This window comes from Mchenga conophoros, linkage group LG15, assembly GCF_057382185.1.
Source record: "Mchenga conophoros isolate Kocher_MC1m ecotype Shallow Benthic linkage group LG15, M_conophoros_male_GT1.1, whole genome shotgun sequence".
In the NCBI taxonomy this organism is placed as follows: domain Eukaryota; kingdom Metazoa; phylum Chordata; class Actinopteri; order Cichliformes; family Cichlidae; genus Mchenga; species Mchenga conophoros.
This window is the reverse complement of record NC_140540.1, coordinates 12,378,858-12,394,073: the sequence shown is the minus strand read 5'-3', so window position 1 is coordinate 12,394,073 and position 15,216 is coordinate 12,378,858. Positions and strand designations below refer to the sequence as shown.

The 15,216-nt window shown below is 41.6% G+C and overlaps 1 protein-coding gene across 2 annotated transcripts in view; it reads left to right on the top strand.

Moving 5' to 3' along the window:
- The window catches only part of syne1a (spectrin repeat containing, nuclear envelope 1a), a 142,346-nt gene that overhangs the window by 29,682 nt on the left and 97,448 nt on the right, over positions 1–15,216 (top strand). For both annotated transcript variants that reach the window (XM_085247598.1, XM_085247597.1), the window contains exons 12-36: positions 268–405; positions 814–978; positions 1,105–1,217; positions 1,433–1,601; positions 1,836–1,932; positions 3,136–3,341; positions 3,757–3,921; positions 4,049–4,201; positions 7,595–7,738; positions 7,824–8,000; positions 8,903–9,061; positions 9,272–9,436; positions 9,612–9,746; positions 10,021–10,182; positions 10,319–10,527; positions 10,604–10,712; positions 10,804–10,968; positions 11,051–11,218; positions 11,391–11,555; positions 11,943–12,083; positions 12,176–12,336; positions 12,622–12,778; positions 13,332–13,559; positions 13,644–13,742; positions 13,886–14,073. In XM_085247598.1, the coding sequence (XP_085103724.1) occupies positions 268–405; positions 814–978; positions 1,105–1,217; positions 1,433–1,601; positions 1,836–1,932; positions 3,136–3,341; positions 3,757–3,921; positions 4,049–4,201; positions 7,595–7,738; positions 7,824–8,000; positions 8,903–9,061; positions 9,272–9,436; positions 9,612–9,746; positions 10,021–10,182; positions 10,319–10,527; positions 10,604–10,712; positions 10,804–10,968; positions 11,051–11,218; positions 11,391–11,555; positions 11,943–12,083; positions 12,176–12,336; positions 12,622–12,778; positions 13,332–13,559; positions 13,644–13,742; positions 13,886–14,073 (3,938 nt within the window). The remainder of the gene's footprint in view (positions 1–267; positions 406–813; positions 979–1,104; positions 1,218–1,432; positions 1,602–1,835; positions 1,933–3,135; positions 3,342–3,756; positions 3,922–4,048; positions 4,202–7,594; positions 7,739–7,823; positions 8,001–8,902; positions 9,062–9,271; positions 9,437–9,611; positions 9,747–10,020; positions 10,183–10,318; positions 10,528–10,603; positions 10,713–10,803; positions 10,969–11,050; positions 11,219–11,390; positions 11,556–11,942; positions 12,084–12,175; positions 12,337–12,621; positions 12,779–13,331; positions 13,560–13,643; positions 13,743–13,885; positions 14,074–15,216) is intronic.

Sequence of the window (15,216 nt, the reverse complement as noted above, 5' to 3'; positions counted from 1 at the left end):
GCAGCCGTCATATTTTCAGTCAATCTGGCTTATTCCACCAAGCCTCGGGATACATTCCATATTCAGCAGCATGTGGGATATCCTCATTGTCATTGCATAGCTCGGAAAGTCTAAAGCCAGATAGAGGGACAGTTTTTAAAGGTAGAACATATGAGGATCTGATAAGATGCAAATGGGAAAAGGGTATGACCTGTGAGGGAGAGAACACTCATTATCATCCTTTTATCGAGGATAAAGAGCTGTGAGTCAATGATTTTTGCTTTTCAGCTGTTCAAAAGTCTGCGTGTCCAGTTGGAGATGAGGAGGAAGCAGGTGGAGGGAGCTTTGCAGTCTACTCAGAGGGATGGGATGTTGACTGTGGATCAGGCTCTGGTCAAACAGGCCTGGGAAAGGATCTCCAAAAGGGTGAGAGCAGCGGGATTACCCACTCGCCTCCTGTTCAGAATTGTACACAGAGCATTTTTTTTCCATTCAGAAAAAGTGATATCTAAAGATATTTAAAGCTACTCCTGGAGGTCGATGGAGTGTTTACAATGTTCTAATTCATACATAAGGACTTCAGAAGGCATAATTTGAATTTATTTTGTGCTTTGCCAGCAACTCTGAGAATCAGCCATTTTTTAAGCTTGTATGATGATTTATCGTTTAAGGTTATTTCCTTTTACCTTATTTGGGCTAACACAAGTTGTGTTTTTTATAAAGAGCTGATGACTTAGTGTCTCCTTCTTTTTTTTTTATAGAAATTAAAAATTAAATTATTTGTGTGATGAGGTCATTATTTCAGGAGACATCGTCTGTTTTTATCCATCTTAGTTACTGGACTGGCATCTTCAGCTGGATAGGTCTCTGCCAGCTCCTCTGGACACAGTGGGAGCATGGCTGCATGAGGCCGAGGAAGCTCTGCGGCAGGAGATAACCATCCAGCAGGCACATGATATCACAGCCAGCACTGTGCATAGAGCTCTGGAGCAGCACAAGGTTAGTGCAGAGCCATACATAGCACAATAGAGTGTGAGAATCAAACATACTATTAGAATGAACACAGAATGTATAAATACATTTTTATGTCTGTTTTCATATCTTTACTCGGTGTACTCTGCACAGGATGTGTTGAAGAGCCTGGAAAGTCACCAGCAGGTCTTTCAGAGAATCCATAAAGACAGAAGTGTTGATGGAGTGCCTGTTCCCCCAGACCAGCTCCAAGACATGGCTGAGAGGTAAACAAAACTCCTGCTAGTCTCTCTTGAAAGTGCAGAATACAAAATTAATGTTCTTCGTGGTAATGTTTTTCTGATAAGAACAGATTATTTGAAAGAAATTTGGCACCTCAGTCGGTGTGTTTTTTTTCACAACCTTGCTTTTTGGGAAAGCAGCAGTATGAGAAGGTCGAGGTATAGGTCTGATGTCCCTGTATGAACTGTGTCTTTTTTAGGATGAACTTTATCTCTACATCTTCTAGCATCCACTTAGCAAAAATGGAATTTCTGGAGAACAAACATCACATGCAGGCCTTCCTCAGTCTGGCTGAGTCCAAACTAAAGTCCTGGATCATCAAATATGGTCAACAGGAATCTGTGGAACTGATGCTTCACAGCTATATCGTAAGCTCAGTCTCTGATTTGTGTAGTTTGATCTTCAGGGTTCACCTGCATGCTTATGTGGAAAGGATTTTTAATTTTGAATAAATTTTTGTATATTGTATAATAATTATTGGTTGATGAAGGATAGTTACCATTACATAGCACATGTATAAGATATTTAGTTCTGTTTCTGTGTATCTGTTAAGATGCTTTTCACATCTAATAACATTTTCTTTTGGAATCTGTCTTCATCAGTCATTTGTGGAGAAGCAGCGTTTCTTTGAAAACTATGAGATGTTGTTCCAGTCTCTGAAACTGTCTGCAGAGGCCTATGTGAGTGCTGACAGCTCAGGTGAGTAGCTCAAGGTGTAATATTTACTATATGTATATATAAGCATTTATTATCCTATCACTTTCTTATAATAAAGTAATTCAGTAATTCTCCCGGGAAGTCTGGGAAATGTTTATCAATATCCTGCCAGACAGTAATCTGAAAGGCGCTTTATTGCGATGATGTCAGAATCACATAAAATGTCCAACAATGCATTAAAGCAGTCCTGCTCATTGATTGGGAACATCATTATTATGTCACATTTCCAATGCATTCTCATCCTTTTAATGGAACTTTAATCTGAAATTGATCTGATACTTCCAGTGTATCCTGGCTGAGATCAGTATCTCTCAATTGTTCACTATATTTCAACTTTATTTCCCTTTTCAACAACTCACTAACCAATGAGGCTTTCCCTGCCAGCAGCTCAGTTTGCCCCTGACTGGTTTCACAATTTGATAGAGGAGGAGAGTCTGCAGGCTACAGCTAAATGAGGTTCCTCCACTCTCTGCTCTCAGTGGGGAATACGACCCCATTTGCTAGTTGGGGGGCTGCTCCACTTCTGCAGGTCTCTGGGCGCAAACTGAGCTAGCTTGCTGGTTTCATTAGGTTTCAGGGTTGCATTGCTTTAGGGTATGCAGAGCAGAGAAGTGAGGTGTGGTGAGAAATCAGGACATCTGAGGTTTGATTGGTCGACCCCACAAATGAAATGCAGCAGGTCCTGCTGGTACTGTAGTTAGCATCGTGGTTTCTGATTGGCTGCCTGAGAAAAATAAGGAAAAGGGTTAGGGTACTGATCTGTTTTTTGTCTCCCATTTTAGAAGCATTGCGTTTATCTGATGTGCGTCTTTATGCCATTGTTTTGCACATACTCTAACAACTAGAGAGTTTGCATCTAAGAATGTAGCACAAGCACAGATGATACATCTCCTTGTAGTGAGTTTTTGGGGTCAGGGAGTTTTCTGCAAAAGCGTGTGCCTTCTTTTGCTTTATCGAGTGTTCCCCTGCCTTTGCCAAAGTGTGGTGATGTGAAACAAAGCAGTGAAAGTCATCAGGCACACACAGACATAAAAGGTACAGCTGCAGCTTCAAAACAGCTGCTTCAGTGCTTCATTTTCCATTTGACTCTTGTGAATAAGTGACATTATTAGCGGCAGCAGAATCAGAGGTAATGGTGGTGTTATCGGTAGCTGTCATTCTTGTTAAACTTTACCTCTCTTCCAGTGGATGAAGGCGAGATGGGAGTGCGCAGGTTTATGCGGGAGGTGGTGACTCAGTGGAGGAGTCTGTCCATGGAAGTGCGCAGCGTGAGGAGCATGCTGGAGGAAGTGCTGTCCAACTGGGAGAGGTACACCTCCACTGTGGCCTCTTTGCAGGCCTGGCTGGAAGATGCAGAGGAAGCCCTGAGCCAGCCAGAAAACACAAAACGGGTATGAGATTAGATCTTAATACTGTCTGAGCCTTTGATTTTTTTACTTTATTTTTTCTGTGAACAGATTAGGAGCCTGTTCATACACCCATTTATTTGATGGACTCAGATTTAATTGTAGCAATCAAGCCATTTTGAAGAATTTAGTTTTTTTATGTGGAAGCTTATTAGGAGTCTCCACTCAAGTATCAAATGATCCTTCAACAAGCCGCTGAGGATATTCCTGTTGTTGCATTGCCATGGTTACACAGACTCACATCTCCGTCTAGGATTAGACATCTAATTACCCCACTTTTTTATTGTCCTTCCTTTGTTTCTTTCTTTGAATCACTTTCTTTGTTCCTTTTTTGATTAGCTTTCTTCATCTCTTTCTTTGACACTCGCTCTTTGTTTCTCTTAATTTCTTTGTCTTCCAGGAGTTTTTCAGGGATCTCAGCCACTGGATGGATCAGCATGCGGCCATGAACGATGCAGGGAATTTTCTTATTGAAACGTGTGACGAGACAGTGTCACTTGATCTCAAGCAGCAGCTACTCATTTTAAACGGGCGATGGAGAGACCTCTTCCTCAAAGTCAAACAAGTAATGAATGAAAACATCTAAAAATACTGCCTGTCAGACAAAGACAGAATTGGGTCAAAACATATGTGCTGGCTCTGTTTGATTCATTTCTCAGTGTAAAGTGTAATTAGCTTCTTTTTTGCTGCAGTATGCCCATTCAGATGAGTTGGAGAAGTGGAGAAAAGAACACTTGAAGGCTATTTGGGCCCTGAAAGAGCTGCTGGACACTGCCGAAGCCAAACTCAATGCTCCTGTTCAAGTCTCTTTCCTCAGTGTTAGGGCTTTTCTTCAGGATGTGGAGGTGAGGAAAGCAAACTGTCAGTTTAACTATCAAATGTAAAAGATAATATAGCCTGACAGTAAAAATACAACCTGTCAGTAATGTTTTTTTAAGCTGGTGGCATTGCAGCATCATGATACTTTAGATTTTCAATGGGCACCTGCACTTACATACATACAGTGGGGCAAAAAAGTATTTAGTCAGCCACCGATTGTGCAAATTCCCCCACTTAAAATGATGACAGAGGTCAGTAATTTGCACCAGAGGTACACTTCAACTGTGAGAGACAAAATGTGAAAAAAAAATCCATGAATTCACATGGTAGGATTTGTAAACAATTTATTCGTAAATTAGGGTGGAAAATAAGTATTTGGTCACCTCAAACAAGGAAAATCTCTGGCTCTCACAGACCTGTAACGTCTTCTGTAAGAGGCTTTTCTGTCCCCCACTCGTTACCTGTATGAATGGCACCTGTTTGAACTCATCATCTGTATAAAAGACACCTGTCCACAGCCTCAAACAGTCAGACTCCAAACTCCGCCATGGCCAAGACCAAAGAGCTTTCGAAGGACACCAGGAAAAGTATTGTAGACCTGCACCAGACTGGGAAGAGTGAATCTACAATAGACAAGCAGCTTGGTGTGAAAAAATCAACTGTGGGAGTAATCATCAGAAAATGGAAGACATACAAGACCACTGATAATCTCCCTCGATCTGGGGCTCCACGCAAGATCTCATCCCGTGGGGTCAAAATGATCATGAAAACGGTGAGCAAAGATCCCAGAACCACACGGGGGGACCTGGTGAATGACCTGCAGAGAGCTGGGACCAAAGTAACAAAGGTCACCATCAGTAACACACTACAACGGCAGGGAATCAAATCCCGCAGTGCCAGACGTGTTCCGCTGCTGAAGCCAGTGCATGTCCAGGCCCGTCTGAAGTTTGCCAGAGAGCACATGGATGATACAGCAGAGGATTGGGAGAATGTCATGTGGTCAGATGAAACCAAAGTAGAACTTTTTGGTATAAACTCAACTCGTCGTGTTTGGAGGAAGAAGAATACTGAGTTGCATCCCAAGAACACCATACCTACTGTGAAGCATGGGGGTGGAAACATCATGCTATGGGGCTGTTTTTCTGCCAAGGGGACAGGACGACTGATCCGTGTTAAGGACAGAATGAATGGGGCCATGTATCGTGAGATTTTGAGCCAAAACTTCCTTCCATCAGTGAGAACTTTGAAGATGAAACGAGGCTGGGTCTTCCAACATGACAATGATCCAAAACACACCGCCCGGGCAACAAAGGAGTGGCTCCGTAAGAAGCATTTGAAAGTCCTGGAGTGGCCTAGCCAGTCTCCAGACCTCAACCCCATAGAAAATCTGTGGCGGGAGTTGAAAGTCCGTGTTGCTCGGCGACAGCCCCAAAACATCACTGCTCTCGAGAAGATCTGCATGGAGGAATGGGCCAAAATACCAGCTACTGTGTGTGCAAACCTGGTAAAGACCTATAGTAAACGTTTGACCTCTGTTATTGCCAACAAAGGTTATTTTACAAAGTATTGAGTTGTATTTTTGTTATTGACCAAATACTTATTTTCCACCCTGATTTACGAATAAATTCTTTACAAATCCTACCATGTGGATTCATGGATTTTTTTTTCACATTCTGTCTCTCACAGTTGAAGTGTACCTCTGGTGCAAATTACTGACCTCTGTCATCATTTTAAGTGGGGGAACTTGCACAATCGGTGGCTGACTAAATACTTTTTTGCCCCACTGTACTTTATATTAGACCATCCCTGATCACATCGCTTAGAGTTTGTTTCAAATCTGTTCTTTCTTAAGCTGGTCGAGAATGACAAGCCTGACTCTGAAGTGGACCTAATATGCATTTTCTTTTCTTTCTTTCTTTTCCTGTTGTGTTTATTTGCTGTTACTCATGGTGGATACTCATGTTAAACATGGCCAAAGTTTCAAATATGGAACTAGATGGAGTTTTTTTTTTTTACTCTTAGCTTTATGTGATTTCAAAGAGAATGGTCATCACAGCTCTTTTTAGGAACACAGCTGCCCCACACACCAACAGCAGGTGAAACGTAACTGTTTCAAGTCCTTCCAAGCCATTTTCAGACATGTAAACTCTCTTTTCCATGTTAAAGAGGGACTTTTAACAGGACTCTGTGTCATCCTGTTATAAGCTAACTTTAGCAGCAATAAATTGAAGTAATTGTTTGTGGTGTGTATTTGTCGGTACACCTTTTAAGGTCCCAACACGGCATTTCAGTGGGGTTGTGTTCTGTTCCTTGGGCCATTAGAACAGTTTCTTTTTCAGTCCTTTTATTTTAGATTTGTTGCTGTGCTTGGGGATCATTGTCCTGTTGCATGAGCCAAGAATGTGTTACTCAGAGGAATTCAGGGTTGACTTAATGGCTATAAGGTGCCCAGATCCTGTGGCTGTAAAATGCACGCCCAAATCATTCCTCTTCCACCACACTTAATAGCTGGTGTCAGGTGTTTTGCTTGCAAATAAGCTGTGTTTTATGACAAACTATCTCCACTCTGGTCTCATCTGTCCAAAGCACATTGTTCATATGTAACTTTGCAAGCCTAAGCGATCCCGCCATGTTCTTTTTTAAAAGAGAACAAGCTTTCCCCTGGCAACCCATGCAAACTTGTTCATTCTCTTTCTAACTGTACTGTCATGAACTTTAACGTTTCACATGCTAACTGAAGCTTGTAGAGACTTAGAAGCTGCTCTTGAGTTTTTCCTGTTGATATTCTTCCTTTTTGACATGACTGTATTTCAGACTTTGTCTGAGAATTAGTTACATACAACAGACCATAGTCTATTTTAGATGCATTCCCACTATGCTGGCAATGCTGTCCTTGGTCTTGGCAATGGTACTATCTGGGTAGAGCAAACAGAAGTAAGCTTGTGTGACGCCCACTCACTGTGAAATTCGGATAATTTTCTTCTCTGTACTCTAATGCATGGCACCAGATATCTGTCAGACTTTGTGGTGGTTAAAGGCAGCTAAAGATCTGATCTGAGAGCGTCCAGAATTTATGTCCCATAAATGCAGTTTCATCAGTTAATGCTTAGAAATGTTCATGACTGCAGTAAATAATGTCACTGGCTCAGGTCAACATGAATTGAAGCTCGAGCTCTCTTCCTCGCCTGAGACAAATCAGATAAAGTCACGCTTGAATCACAATAAAGTGAGATTTCACATCTGCACTCAATGTGTGAAAACGGCTTTACTCTCATACGTTTTTGATAAGGTGTTACTAAAAGCTGCAAGTCACTGCTTTATTGATGTCAGCATTTTTATTACTAAAACAGCTTTGATGGCAGTGCATTCACTTTAAGAACGTATGAAATGACCCTTTACCCTTGCACGTCACATCGCAGAATACCAAGCAAAAGGTTGTCGCTATGGAGACACAATACAAGTTGGCTGCCCGCAGCGCTCAGCTCCTTGCCAAGGATGCTCCACAGGATGAGGCAACCAGGGTCATGGCAACTATGGCAACAGTCAAAGGTCAACTAAGCAAGGTGAGTCTCATTTGAGGGTAAACACAAAGCCTTTTAAGTTAATACATTTTTTCACTGTTAAGCGGTCCGTTTTGTATCTGTTCAGGTGAGAGAGCGGTGCCCATCTCTGATGCGGGAGTGTCATGCCTTTCTGCCGCTGTTGGAGGAGATGGAGAAACACATCAACACTTTTTACCAGGCCTTGGAGCGAGCGAGTCGCATCACTTCTGCTGCGAGAGACCCAGAGTCACAGGCACAAGCCCAGCAAAAATACAAGTGGCAGGTCAGACACGAACACGTTAAATTTACAATAAGTGCTTACTAGATATGTTTTTATTCTTTTTTCAGTTTATTTTTATTTTTTCACAGTTATTATGGATATGAGCTGCCAGCTCCATAAGCAGTGATCTGCATTTATAACACTATAGTCCTGTTGCTGTATCTTTTATGTATTATTGTTCCCTTCTTTTATATTCAAATCTGATGCACGCTGACAGAAAATAATAACTCCCCTCAAACGTCTTCAAAGCAATGAGCCTCTTATGAAAATTCAAGGAGTAGAAAGAAGAGATATTTGTGTTGAAATGTTGCTTACTTAAAATATGTGCTTACTTTACTCTGAGGAGCATTATTGTGTCATTTCTAGATGCAGTTTTCTGCAGTGAACCACTTCCCATCTTTACTTCTGGGGAACTCTGCATCTCTAAGATGCTCTTTCTATACTCAGTAATGTTACTGACCTGTTTCCAGTTAACCTAATTATAGCAAAGTGTTTCTCCAGCTGTTTCTTTTTTAACACCACTTACTTTTGTCACCCCCTTTCCCAACTTTTTTGAGATGCGTTGCTGCCATCAAATTAAAACGAGCTCATATTTTTCATGGAATGATAACATTATCTCAGGTTAAACTAATATTTTCTGTGTCCCATTGTGAATAAAATATGAGTCTATGACATTTGCAAGTCATTGCATTTTGTTTTTATTTACAATTTACACTGTGTCCAAACTTGTAAAAGTCTATCCATCCGTTTTCTTCCACTCATCCAGTTCAGGGACTGTCAGCTTGTCCAGTGTGCACGCTGCCTCGCTAAATTGGATAGCTAGATAAGAAAATGGATGGACAGATGGATGGATATTGGAAACACAAGTAATTTTTTTAAACTTCTTGTCTCCCCTTTTGTGACAGGATTTGTTAAACCATCAGCAAAGCTGTAAACGATGTTTATCGGTGATTGAGAGGAACCACCACTCTCTGCAGAGGGCGCTCTCCACCAGTAAGGTGCTCAGGAACTTCGACATATCGTTGCTGCAAAAGAGAGTTGTTGAAATTCAGGGCTCGGCACAGGTTAGTATTACAGTTATGCATTACATGCATTTGCATACCAGAATGCCAGTCAGAAACCACAATACTGATTATACTATAGAGATTACACAGACATCAGAAAAACACAAGGGATTCGTGCAGATTAGATTTACCCACCATGTGTGTTACTGTTCATTTGTTTGTAGGACAAATAATGTAATTACACTGTATTACTACTATCTAACCTCTCAGGCTTTGCTAAAGGAGGTTGGAGAATGGAGAAGGCAGGAAGAGGCCAACAACTCCCTGAGGAGGAGATTTGAGGAATCACGACAAGAGCTGGAGAGAGTGCTGAAGAAAGCTCAGGGCTGCTTGAGAGAGACTGGAGATGCTGAGGAATTATTAAAGAAACACACTGTAAGATTAAATCTCTAACCTCTAAGCATGTCTGTGAAAGCTGCGGCTAATCTGCAGAGGCATTTCTATTTTCTAATTACATTTTTAAGTGGAAACGGGTAGAGTGTTAACATTCTTGACTTAACTTTTACTCTGTCTTGTGTCATGTTTACTCTTATTTTATTTTACATTACAGGATTTCTTTGGACAACTGGACCAGCGGGTGCTGAGCGTGTTTTTGAAAGCGTGTGATGAGCTCACGGACATCCTGCCACAGGAGGAGCAACAGGGGCTGCAGGAAACTGTCCGCAGGCTGCACAAACTCTGGAAGGTCAGAGGTCACCATGGTTTACCACTCTCACTAATTACTGTACACCTCTTGAGGCGCATAAGCACTACTTCATTAACTTAACCAGGAAAACCTTTGGCTTCAATAGAGTCCCTCCAGTCTGGTTCCAATTAACCTGGTTAGATAAAAATGCAACCCTCTCTGTGTTTATTTGCAGCCACTCCAGGGAACTTTTGATCAGTGACAGATACAATGTGACACTTAAGGGTAGCTTTCAGGTCTGCTATGTTTTGTCTCATCTCCATCTTTTTTACAGGACATGCAGAGCGAGGTACCATCTCACCTACTCCGTCTCAAGGTGGATGTGGAGCGAAGCCGAGTTGCTGTGATCCTGCAAGACTGCAGAGCAGAGCTGCACAGAGAAATGCAAGCCCTGTCTGGCACCTGCACCAGCGAGCGAGTGATCAAAGAGCACAGAGTGAGTCTCGGATTTAGTGGAAAATTGAAACAGATAGAACTGAAAATCAGAGAAAGACAAAATCACTTAATGTTGTTATCACTGACATTCGGGAGCCTCTCATATCTTAATTTTCTTTTTTTTTCTTCTTCCTCAGACTTTCTTCAGGGAACGCAAACCTTTAATTCAGAGCGAGAGGAGGATTAGAAACATGGAGGATCTGTGTTACAAGTTGCCTGACAACGACCAAGCTTATCGAATGCTTGACTGCACTAGAAGGGCCGTAGAAGAGGTTACAGAGCAGATAAAGAGCACCCACCTCAAGCTGGAGCAGCACCCTGATAAATGGAAAGAGTGGAATGAGAGGTAAAGATGGGCAAAAAGCACAGATTTAAAGTGATTTAAAGCAAATGCAGAACTCAGTGGTCCATTTTTATTTTAGGTTCTGCGAGCTTTCTGATTGGCTCTCATCTCAAAAAAGGCAAATGAGGCTCTTAAGAGGAACAGCAATAACTTCCCGTCATCAGGAGCAACTTGATGCTGCTGTTCAGGTGAGCTAGTGGGCTACATTTGCTGCTTTAGGCACTGAGATTAGGCTATACTTCAACTTCAGTTAACATCTAGTGCTTCCATCAATTCCAGGCACTACAGGAAGCAGTGGATACTCGAGAGGAGAGTCTGCTGTGGCTCAAGAGCCGCCTTGCTGTGCTGTCTGAAGTTAGCTCTGAAGTGGAAGTCCAAAGGCAAAGAGCAGCCTTGGCTAAACTCTCAACTGACCTGCGGGCAGTTTACTCTTCACTCTGTCAGGTATTCCAGGATAAGTGCTGAATATTCTCTTCCGTACTGAAAATTTTCATCAAAAAATAATCCAATGACCTTTTTGCCACAGCTGGGTGATGAGGGCTCTGCCATGTTCCAGTATGAGGAGCTGAGGGACGAGATTCATGGTGCTCTGGAGGAGGTTCTGAGGGCCCGAAAAGAGGCTGAGGAGCAGATAGGCAGAATCCTGGATGCTGAGGGTTTGGAGGAAGCCAAACAACTTTACCTTATTCACCAGGTATTTGTTTAGTACAAATGCACTTGTAACAACTTGGTTTCCATGTTTGAAAGTCTCTTTTGTATTTAATTTAACTGTTTAACAGTTTACATTATGAATGGTTTGAGCAAGGCAAAGCAAAATCAAGGTTGCTCACAAAATAGCATGTTGTTTTTGTGTCTGTGTGTTATAGCAACACCTAAAGCACCTGCATGCTAACAGGAGAGAGGCAGAGCTTCTGGTGTCCCACTGCCGCCAGCTGCAGAAAGGGGAGGGGCTCAGTCAATCTCTACGGGAGCTGGAAGGAGCTTTCAGTGAGGCTGACCACAAATCAGGGGCAAAGGAGCAAAGTCTGCAGGTAGGCAGAGCCAAGATTTTTCTCATGTCGGCGCCCTGGTGTTTGCACGTGTGAGTGTCATTGATCATCCACACACATTCCCGCTGTGATAATTGATTAGCCTATTGCTGACTGTTATCCTGCACGTTAATTTTGTTTGTTACTTTGTGATTTCTTTGTACACTTGTCGTTATCCGTGAATTGATCAGAAAATTAAAAGTAAATGTCGGTGTATTTTAAGACAGCAGATCATCTGCTGTCGTAAAATACCCTATGCTTACAGATGAAATCAGGAGAATGGCAGTAAATATTACAGTGCCCATCTCCTTTGTGTAAATAGTGCATGTTATCATCAGGTCTGAATTTGTACCTACTAACGTTACTCTTTCATTTCTTTGTCACTTCAAGGCAACGCTGAGCTCCTGGGAAAGTTTCGAAGCAGAAAGAGAAACAGTTTGGAGGTTCATCAGCAATACTGACAATGAATTGCACAAGGAACTCCTTTTCAACTGCTTGGACAGCCTGAAAATTGAACTGAAGCATAACAAGGTGTGTATGTGCAAAACGTGCATGCATTCATATTCTGATTTATTAGCCTGTATTTGGTCATGTTGTGTAACTGCTTGTTTTTCGGTCTATAGGAACTCTTCACGGAGGTCGAGGAGTACTCTATACGAGCAGATCTCCTCTCAGAGAAAGCAGAAGACATTCAGCTTGGTCCGAAGACTCAGACTCTTCTCCTGCAGCAGGCGCAGTCCACCAGAGAAGCAATCGCACAACTTCAAGACCACCTCAACAAGAAGTATGTCTGACTATTTTCTTCTATTACATGCAATAAAGGTCTGAAATGTGGTACGGGCCTTAACCGGCAGTTTTACGAGTGCCCAATAATGAGCTTTAAGTGTAAAAACTAACTTGTGATATTAGTCTGAAAAAACCTAAAGTATCAAAATGTGAAATTGTATTTTGCCAACATATGATGTCTGTCTGGCATTCACCTGCAAATTGCATCCATGTTATTGTCTGGTTGTTTGTTTTCATTCCAATATTCTGACCTTGGGCTGTTGCCTAATCTCATGTGTCCCAGTGTTGTCCAGCTGGAGATGATATTTGTGTGGTGGGAGCGCTTCAGCAGTGAATCAGCGGCCTTCTTTCTTTGGATCAATCAGAAACAGAAGGAGCTGGACGCTGTCAACATTTTCTCCTCCTCTGATCCTTTAGACAAACACATCAGCGCTGTAGAGGTTTGTGCAGGTCTATATTTCTATCACAGCATTACATTGTATACCTGATCACAAGGTTTCCAATTGGAGGTCAGTCAAAGGTGAGGCAGTTCACTGCACACTTTTTACACAACTCCTTAAATATTTTTTATATCTTCACAAGTAAATACTCATCATATTTTTTGGTTGCTTCAGTTAAACTGGAGTCACATTGCTGTCTGGTCTTGTGTCTGTAGTTTACAGTATCACTGTGGCCCAAAATGATTAAGATTATGATGAAATGAGATTAAATTTTAATCTAACCCCAAGGGAAATTGGGTCAGTGCTGTAGCAGAGGCTGGAATTTAAAGGAAATAAATTGATCATATTTAATAAAATATAATCTTGGCATGCCTAATCCCAGACTTGTCACTCTCATGATGGTTTTTAGAAAAAAAAAAGGATACTGCCATCATCTGCCTTTTTTTTCTTCTCAGTTTGAAAATAAATTTCTTCTTGAAAGAGCGATCTTTTATCGTCGTAATTTCCTGTATGCTTTCCCTCGTTGAATTCCTCTCTTATTGCATCTCTCCAGGCCGTGGGGGAAGCTTTAGAGGAGAGAAAGGCGGTTCTTGTCCTCATGGAGGCCGACTGCGAGGCTCTGTCCAGGTTTGTGACTTCTGGAGAGGCCGGTAGCATCCGGGCGCAACTTAACCAGACGAGACAATACTGGGAAGAGCTGAAGGGGAGAGCAGAGCAGCTTGGCGTGCAGCTCAACCAGAGCGCCTCCTACAGGCAGAGATGCAATGATAACCTTGAACAGGTTTAGAGCATCACACAATTTATGACTTTTATTAAAGGTATTTTATTACACAATACAAACGGACTTTTTTATTTTTATTATCAGGTTAAGAAAACAGTTAGTGATCTGAATGAAAAACTGGACTGTCTGATCACATGCTGCGTATCATCATTAGAGACCTACAAAGCCCTCCAGGATCACATTGTAAGAGCACAACTTGGCACCTCTTTGATACATGAATAAGTATCACTGGCTTCCTTTTCAGAGTGGCACCATGTTATTATGTTGTATTTTCAAGGGTTTACTTAATGTGCAGTTGATAACAAGTATTTTTGTGTTTATCCCAGGAGGTCTGCCAGACTGTTGAGCTTCTGAAGCCCAGGCTTATGGCCCTGTGTTCTGCCACAAAAAGGCTTGGAGAGGGCAGCCAGCTGGAGGAAGAAGTGGCTAACCTCCAGAAGCAGCAGAGAGAGTTGATGGAAAAGGCTTCAGAAAAGAAATCTATGTTAGAGAGCCTTCTAGCTCTGTGGCAGAGGTACAATAAACTGCAAAATGTGGTTGCTTTTGTCCTAGACCAGGGATGTCAAGCTCATTTTGTCTGGAGGGCCACATCAACTTTGTGTTAGTGTAAAGTTGATTAACTACACATTTATTTCCCTTTTATATATTAATAAAAGATAAAGAAGTGCAATTTCAACAGCATATCTTAGTTTTTCTACACGATAAAGTTTTCTGTCATTTGCTTGTTTATCTATTACTGAATATGAATGGTAATAAAAATCACTGTGGGGAGGTCTTTAACAGCAGGAAAAGCTGCAAAACATCTAAAAATACAGTTAAAAGTCTAAAAATATATCATCTCCTTCATGTTTTCCAAAGCTGTCCCAGCAGGCCAGATTGGAGAAATTGCCGGGCCAATTCTGGCCCCGGGCTCTTATGTTGATACCAGTGTCCTAGACCTTTTGGAAAAATAGCATTAGTACAGGAAAAAGTCAGTGTTTGTCTGGGATAGAAGAGACAAATGCTAGACAATGAGAAAATAGTGTTAATTGTTAAACTGAAGGCATGAGTCACTGTTCACTGTAATGTGTGAAGATTTATCCATTTAGTTTAGTGTTTAGAGTTTATTGTGCTTTGGTATGGCCCAAAGCAGGGTTTCGGGTGTATGTGTCCCTTCAACACTTTTGTATTACTGTAGGGTCTTTACATTACAATATAAAGCGCCTTGAGGCAACTGTTGTCGTGATTTGGTGCCGTATAGATAAACACCTACAACAGGCCTGTTTGAATATTTCAGATTTTGCCACATTGAAAAAAAAAACCATAAAATCAAAAAGTACATTTATAAAAATGGAGAAATATGTTATGAGTCATTTTTTGAGAAACATCTGTAGTCTCCATTAGCACACACCTGCAGTTGAATAAGCAAATGCCATTTTCCCTTCTATTGTGCATGTGCTGTTTCTGCTTCTCTCTGTGCCAGTTTCCTCTTTATTCCTCTGAATCTGTCTCTCATCTTAGTGTGATGTGGAAGAGCGAGATCTTGTCTGTCCCCCTGTCAGCCAGTGCATTTCTATTCTAATTATATGCTTTCTTATCGCTTTCTTTTGTCACACAATAGTCCTTCACCGGAGTGATTGTTTCTTTTCTGTTTAAGCGTGAGGAGAAAATAATGATC